At 36.7% G+C, this 8,259-nt stretch overlaps 2 protein-coding genes across 3 annotated transcripts; one reads left to right on the top strand and one right to left on the bottom strand.

Moving 5' to 3' along the window:
* Positions 1-583: 583 nt before the first annotated feature.
* ave (sterile alpha motif domain-containing protein aveugle) lies at positions 584-2,081 on the bottom strand. 2 transcript variants are annotated; one of them, XM_074105830.1, is made up of 3 exons: positions 1,900-2,081; positions 1,689-1,802; positions 584-1,284 (listed from the first exon to the last, which is right to left on the bottom strand). In XM_074105830.1, the coding sequence occupies exons 1-3, from the start codon at positions 1,936-1,938 to the stop codon at positions 1,087-1,089; spliced, it is 351 nt and encodes a 116-aa protein (XP_073961931.1). In that variant the 5' UTR covers positions 1,939-2,081; the 3' UTR covers positions 584-1,086. The 2 variants fall into 2 exon arrangements, with proteins under 2 accessions (XP_073961931.1, XP_073961932.1); XM_074105831.1 differs by having other exon boundaries at positions 584-1,269; positions 1,900-2,078.
* A 534-nt stretch (positions 2,082-2,615) lies between these two features.
* LOC141441150 (protein phosphatase inhibitor 2-like) lies at positions 2,616-6,301 on the top strand. Its single transcript, XM_074105829.1, has 2 exons — positions 2,616-3,141; positions 5,061-6,301. Exons 1-2 carry the CDS (start codon positions 2,740-2,742, stop codon positions 5,136-5,138), a joined length of 480 nt encoding a protein of 159 aa, XP_073961930.1. The 5' UTR covers positions 2,616-2,739; the 3' UTR covers positions 5,139-6,301.
* The last annotated feature ends 1,958 nt before the right edge of the window (positions 6,302-8,259 follow it).

The raw sequence follows: 8,259 nt of genomic DNA, 5'->3' as shown, positions 1-8,259 counted from the left end.
TACCAAATTTCATGGCTCTAAGCCAGTGGTTGTTATTTCGAGATTTTATCCCTAGTTATCCCGTAGGAATATCGGTCAAAAAGTCGCTTAAGTGTTATTCCAGATGTTCAGTTACCTACATACCAAATTTTATGACTCTAAGGCCAGCGGTTATTATTTCGAGATTTTATCCCTATCCCGTGGGAATATCGGAATAAATAGTAGCCTATGTGTTATTTCAGAGGTTCAGCTACCTACACACTAAATTTCATGGCTCTAAGCCCAGCGGTCGTTATTTCAAGATTTTATCCCTAGGTATCCCGTGGGAATATCGAGTCAAAAAATTGCCTATGTGTTATTTCAGACATCCAATTACCTACATACCAAATTCATGACTCTAAACCTAGCGGTTGTTATTTCGAGATTTTATCCCTATCCCGTGGGAATATCGGGATAAAAAGTATCCTATGTTTTAATCCAGGTTATAAACTAACTTTTCGCTAAATTTCATCCAAATCCGTCCAGCCGTTTAAGCGCGAAAAAGTAACAAACATACTCACTCACTCACTCACTCACAAACTTTCACATTTATAATATTAGTAGGATGACATTACCATATACAGAACCTCAGGACTCTTTACATGGGACGGTATCATCCGTTTTCTGTTTTTAGGGGTATTTCAGAACTCTAAGTTCTCTAAGTTAATAAGCTCCGGAGACAGAATCTACCCATGATCATGATGCATGCAAAGACATCAAAATAACGGGAGCTTATTGACAGTAATCCTGGTTTACATCCCATAGCAAATATTTCAAGTGCGGTTAAAGTATGGACTGTAATTTTCAACACAGAATGGATGAGAAAAAATGTACAACCTAATAATTTAAACCCTCCTGTTATTGCAGGTTCCAATTATGAGTTTGTGCATTAGTGGTGTTCGTTCCAGGTTGACAGATACAGGATTGTACACTAACCTCACCCAATATAATTATCTAGTTCTCTGCTCTGCACTAAACAGCTAGTTTTACTTGGATATGAATAATAGGTTAAAGTTAAACATCTAACAGTCTACCGGTCCATGTGGTCCAGTTCTTGGTGTCGCTTTGTCACATATCGTAGTTATAGTAGTTGTACCGCCTCTCCAAGTCTCTGATGTCTACGATGTCCGTCTTGAGCCGCAGCTTGAGGATCTCCCGCCAGATGGCTTCTCGGTGATCTTTGTTAGTGATGCCCATACGGAGAAGGGTGTTGTCGTTGATGCGGATTAGAGCTCTGCCTGTTATGTCGTGCTGTGGAGTTTGAGTCTTCAGAGAATATTTCGTAGTTTATAGAAAGTTCATCATCATCATCATCATCATCTAGGGGTCATTCAAGTATTACATAAGCAGAATTTTTGTTATTTTTAACCCCCTCCCCTCCTATGCTTACGTAAACACTGGTATCACTATAGAAAACTATGGCTAACTAATTAAAACAGCTCGATATTTCTCAAACCATGAGTTATCTGGCAGCTGAATGGAAGTTCTATATTTTAAAACATTCCTATTGGCATTCTCAAAAATTAAATTGTGATTTAACACACATTGTATGAAGCACACCTATGAAAAATTTCATATTTCTACATAGCTGTTGATGTTATTACATGCGTACATCGCAATTCTGTGGAAACATCGGCATTTCATATTTTTATAAGATTAGTAAGATTTACCTCATGGAACCGCTCCCAATACAAGTTGTAGTAATCGCCGCAGTGTCTTCGCAACCATTTCTGAACATCCGCTTCAGTCCACAGGTACACCGGCTTCGGACGCGTAGCTTTCGTCTGAAAGTGTAATCGTAGTATTAGCCTAGTATTAGATATAAAGAACTGCACTACGCTACGGAAGTTCTAGAAATTGTAACAACTCTGAACGATATACCTTTGCCTTGTTCGAGTTTGGATTATTCTCCTCCACCATTTTAATAAGTGTGATAACTGAAACTACAAGCTGAAGAAAAGAAATCTTTATAAATTGGTAAATTAAATTATAGTATTTTTAAGCGCAATAAACCCTAAAACAACTACACTTAGTTGTTGACATTGACATTCAATTCACAGATTACTAACAAGAATAGTTCTGCAGGGCTACTACGAAACTAGAAACTCGAAGTTCGTGTCGTGCGGTCCCTCTCGCTCTCGTATTAAACAGTGTAAGTGTCAGAGGGACCGCACGACACGAACGAGTTCTAAGTTTCGTAGTAGCCCTGCTGTTTTCAACTATAATTTATTTTACACCTTTGAAATGGCATAAGTATGTTTGTTCATACTGCCAGTTTACGGTAGAATATAAAATTAAAATTGAGCCTTTCATTATTTTCAAATTTTCTTAGCAACAGTTTTTATAGAAAATACCTCCTTAGCGGGAACTAATGTATTGTATTGTATTCCACCAACCTGAGATTCTAACAAGTGTTTTCAGTTCAGTGAACTTTAGTGACACAAATAACGCATAGATAACGCATATAATGGAACACAAACGTCAAGTCAAAGGCGTTTTCCTTTTGGGACAACTACGTACACGCTTGTTTTTCATCGCTCTTCATTGGTAGGAATGTAAAATTTACGATGGCAACACTGCACAACTGTCATCTCATCTGCTGTCAAGTAATGGTAGAAAATCCATCGACGTGCTTTCTTGTCATATTTGGAAAAAGCAAAAAACAGTTTTATCTTAAATTGCACGTATTGAGTGGTACGATGCAGCTGTGATTTACCAGACATGGCCCAGAATTTACAGAAGAAGCCCTCGAAGGGCATCCTGAAGACGTCAAGGAGTATCGATGGACAGTCGGATGGGAATCCTTCAACAAGCAAACGGGCGAAGGAGCAGAGGTTTGATGAGATTAATATAATGGAAACTTTTCATCCAGCTAATAAGGATTACGGTCATATGAAGGTGGACGAGCCTAAGACGCCTTATTCGGAGGCAGTGGACAGCGAAGCGGAGGCGGCGGACGAGCTGGACGCTAATATCTTGGCGGCGAAGTTAGCAGCGAGCATGAACAAGCCGCCGCGCTGTGTTGAGAGCGACGACGAGGAAGAAATGGACGAATCGGACGAGGCGCGCCAACGCCGGCTTGAGTTTGAGAAAAAGAGAAAAATGCACTACAATGAATTTCAGGTCAGACTACTAAAAGCTCTTGCATGATATGGATGATGCTTACCATCACGTTATTCTATTTTATACCTGCAATTCTAATAGTGAAGTATTGAGCATGACACAAATAAATTTAGAAAAAGTCATTTATAAAGACTGTTATCAAAGCAAACACTAAATTGCTGTTATCCTTATCAATTGGATGCAATCAAATTGGTGTTACATTATTGTTATTTTCCGTTTATAACATAGTGAAGCATGAGGGGCCGGGTGGTTGTACACTCATTCTTTATTAACTATGCATTTGGTCATTTAGGTCTGAAACTCTAAGGCCGTCTTGCAGGAAAAAATAAATCTAGATTTAGTAGTTAATCCAGGCTTAAGATTGACAGTTCCATACAATTTGACACTACTAAACTGAGCTTAACGCTAACTCGAGATTTATGTGTTTACTGCAAGTGGGCCTAAAACTATTACTTTTAATTATAAACTTCTCATTTGACTAGATATACTGAAATAACAAAGAAGAAAGTAAATAACTAAATAAAAACAAGTAGCTTAAAACTAAATTAAACCTAAAATTAGCCCTTGTGGTGTTCTGCACAAATAGCTGGCAGCGTTTCCTCGTTGAATAGCTATGCCACCTAATTCTTTGAGGGAAATTACTGCCGACCCTTTGGTCTCCAGTTGTTATTTTACTATACTGTGCAATTCTGTAAAGGTGTATTCAGGAAACATTAATTTAATAAAATTCACATAATGTTACAAGAAGAATGAATGGCATGTAATGTAAATATATAGCTTTTACCTACAACTTCACTTGCATGTATTTTAAGATCTTGCAATTAAATAGAAGGCCAGGATATTACTAACTTCCTTTGGGTATTCCCAAATATAACAATCCAGCCTTCATTCACTTGACATTCACAAATTTTATGTTCCTAGATTTAGGGCATGTTTCACCACTTGACTTTAAGTGTCAGATAAAAGTAATGCCGTCTTTGTTTATTTGGACAAAACAAACAGACGGCAACACTGATATATCCATCACTTAAAGTTAGTTGATGAATGGTGAAACAGGCCCTAAGTCTTCTTTTAGAATGTATATATACACATGACATAATAATATGGTAATCAGTTGCCTGATTCAACTGCATGACATTATCTAATGGCACTTAATGTGTCAATTTGCATAAGTATGTATTGAGAATGACAAATATTTTATTCTTTATTCCTTTTACCTGTTTAAACTCATTGTTCATTTAATATATTATAATTTTGAATTTTGCAAAATGATGTAAAGATTTGCTGTCAAATTTGGTTGGATCACATATTATGTCATTCATGGGTTCTGAAGGGTTTATTCCAAACAATACCATTTACTATATGATTATGAGATGTGTTTACTTGTTTGTTTTCTATGTACTTATTTGAAAAATTCTTTCACTACTACACTTTCACAGCTACCCTATTGCAGATTAAAGTGGGCTGTTTTTATCCAAAAAATACACAAAATATGTAAAGTAAACAATTTGGGCAATAGCTATCTGTTATAACAAGGCACACAGGATCCCACTCAAAGGTTGAAGAGATTGACACAATATTATGCTGAGTGGGGCCCAACAATGTACACTATTCAATGTTTATTTTTTCTTCCAAATGTATGAGTATTTTTTACTATGAAGCTGGGAGCAATGTTGGCTAGCTTACCTCTCTCAAACCCGCATCAATACTCATCATCAGACACCAAACTGTCGATCAGATCTTTCTCTTACTCACACAGTAGAAAAATGACTTTATTCATAAAAGTAATTTCTAAATTTGTGCTGAGCACATCTTGTCTTATTTTCTACTCACCTGACCATTGAACTGATTTTAAAGACTAGTGATTTAATTGATGAGCATCTTTGACAGCATCTGAACCTAGCACCATTACATTCCAGGCGCTACAGCTGGCTCGGCAGCTGCTTGCTCAGGAAGAGGAAGAAGAGGATGACTCCAAGCCCCACGCAGCCACCTGACTGCCGCATCAGTACTTCACAAGGCAGGCAAGCCATAGAGGGGCGTAGCAAGCTCATAGAGCACATGACTGCATATTATTTAAAAGCCAAATAATCTTCTTACGCCAAGGTGTTCCTAATTGAGGTTTAAGCTGTCTTACAAAATTTACTTAGGCTCAATTTTTACATGGCAACACCGTGTAAATTGGAGCGATGGGCAGTTGTCTTTTGGATCAGGATTGACTGACAGTGTGGCCATTGGCTTTACTGAAACTTGTGTTAAATCTTTTAAATTATTTTCGCGCGCATTTTTAATGTTGATTTTTGGTTGTGATCAATTTTTAATTGGATTGAACTGATGAATGCAGGATATTTATAAAGTGACATTGGGATGCCATAATGCAATGAAAGCTCTTAATGTTTGGTGGAAACCGATGTGTTTCCATGTAAGATATAATATGAAATTGTTCTAAAACTTTCAAAGATTATTTTGAAATATACCTACAATATAAATATTTACTATTATTCTATGTTTTATGTCATGAAAAGGTTAAACTGATCAAGCAGTATAGTGATTATGAATAGATTAGTAATAAATAATAAACAGTTAGATATATAAATAAAAATATGTATTTTCGGCTTTTTCCAAGTGACTGTTGACTTATCTAACACCATTCTCGATTTTTGCTTCATAAACAAAGTTCACACTAATTGAACTTTCATCAACAACATTTCAATGGTCATTAATTTTAATTATGTAGTTGGGTTAATTAAACTGAATTACTCTTCAACTTGCACAATGACTTCTGTAATTTGTGGACTTCCTAGAGTTAGGACAATGTCACTTCTTATAAACACAGTGTCTTCAAATCCTTTAGGAATATTTCAGTTTTTTTTAAAGGCTGAGAATGTTAGGTTTATTGATCTTGGGGAAGCAACAGACAGGAGACCTTAAAAAAAATAACATATGTTATGGACGGCACAAAGATCACAAAGACAATTTCTTTTTTTTTAAATCTTAGGGTATTGGAAGGTTAGTCACTTCTTTAACGCAGAATATTTTAAACATCAATCAACATCAACTGGGAAGAATTTGAAGACGCTTTGTATTCATACTTAACTAGAATACAAAATAACATTTTCTAGACAAGTTCTACTTATTAAAATATGCAGTACTAGATGTTGCCCGCGACTTCCTCTGGGAAGAATTCGACTATCGCTACTCTGCGGAGACAATGCAATTTTCCGGGATAAAAAGTATCCTATATGTTATAAACTATATGTGTGCCAAAAGTCGTCTAAATCCGATGCACCAATTCTCCGTGATGGACTAGCAAGCTTTGACATCAAAGCCTAACATCTGGTAGCATGGTGAAAGGTTGTATTGCTCTGAAGATGAGCTCTGGTTGAGTTCGAAACGCGTCAGTGTAGTGTGGATGGGTTTGTGTGATTTGTGTGTTCTTATTCTTACAGTGTAGAGGTGGAGGAACTGCGTGAACATACATTTCTTGCATGAAATTAGCTGTCATAAGGTTGTGGGTGAGCAAAGTAATTGTTTCAGTTTGATATGGACCTCCGCATAGTAACGCCTGATTTAATAAACTACAAAGGCTACTTATTATCCCAAAATTCCCACGGGCTCGGGATAAACTCCCAAAAAAATCAAGGGTTTTTATGCAACATTAGTGATTTATCATTCAATTCAATGGCTAGTTCAAAATAAAACTTACAATCTGAAAAATAACTGTAGCTTCCATTGTAATAACAATAAGGTTCAAAATTGCATCATGGCCTTCAGTAAAATTGTGATAACTCGATTAGTAAACTAATAACAGACGCCTCGCGAAGTCTTAGCTCGTAATCTGCGAGAATCGGTTCTAACTGACAATAAGTGTTTAAAGAGTCTCAACTCTATGCCGGTACGTATAAGGTTCAATTGCAATTGACTGAAAATGTTACAAGGAACCTTGTTACTCCGGGTTGTATTCGTGTCGCAAGTCGCAACTAATCTATGAACCACGACATAACTTTTCTTAGACCTAAAACATTTAGTAGGTACAATACAATTCTACTAATATTATAATTGCGAAAATTTGTGTTTGTGTACGTTCATGTGAGGGTTGGTTACTCTTACGCACAGTGGAAGAGCACCAGTCGTCGAGATGGTGCGGGATTTTATTTCGTTCATGCAAGCCTATCGACTTAACCTCACTCTCTTTCTTTACAGCTCTCTTTCTTTAGTTGCTCGCTAATCCTGCCGTGAAGCAGCAGTGTTTGCACTGTTGTTTCGGCGTGGAGAGTAAGACAGCCGGTGAAATTACTGGCACTTGAGGTATCCCATCTTAGGCCTCTAGGTTGGCAACGCATCTGCAATACCCCTGGTGTTGCAGGTCTATGGGCGGTGGTGATCTCTTACCATCAGGAGACCCACTTGCTCGTTTGCCATCCAGTCAAATAAAAAAAAAAGTTTTTTATTCGTATGGAAAAGAAAATAAAAATCTTGTTATTTAGCTATCAAAGATTATAATCTAGACTCTAGACTATAGCATATTTATAAAGATACCAGAGACAAAGCTTCCTACTTGGTAAAAAGTAAGCAGTTGTTAAAAAAAAGAATTTAGTAGGTTAGCAGATGATTGGTTTTTCTATTGTGATGTGACATTAGACATTAAACATGGTCCTGCGTTTTTTTTATTTTAATGTCTGTAGATAGAGCATTGAAACCGCTTGAGTAAAAAACTTTTGTTGCTGATTGTACATAATGCCGGTTGAATTGCGCAAGCTTTAGTTATTAAAATCCCAGTGTTGAAACTTTATGACAGTGGATTACGGGTGCGTCCCCACCTGAGGCAATACGGTATTTGACTATTTTGTATATGTTTTATAAATTAAAACTACACAATGCCTGTTATCGAATAGAGAAACAATTTTTAAGCTACCTTTACAAATAACAAAGTTATAAAGGTTTGAAATTCAAGATTAGACAGAGAAAGACATACTGGCATGTGACGTCACACGCCAGTAGCGCCATACTTGCTGCATAGAGAAAAGCGTTTGAGAAAGAGGCAAGTATATAGATTTTTCAAAAATTCACTATAAATCCAATTTTCAACCGATTTAAGTTTTCTCTTCGCTAAACACT

Source organism: Choristoneura fumiferana, chromosome 23, assembly GCF_025370935.1.
Source record: "Choristoneura fumiferana chromosome 23, NRCan_CFum_1, whole genome shotgun sequence".
NCBI classification, from domain to species: Eukaryota; Metazoa; Arthropoda; class Insecta; order Lepidoptera; family Tortricidae; genus Choristoneura; species Choristoneura fumiferana.
The sequence above is the reverse complement of the archived record's forward strand: the minus strand, read 5'-3'. Positions and strand labels throughout refer to the sequence as shown.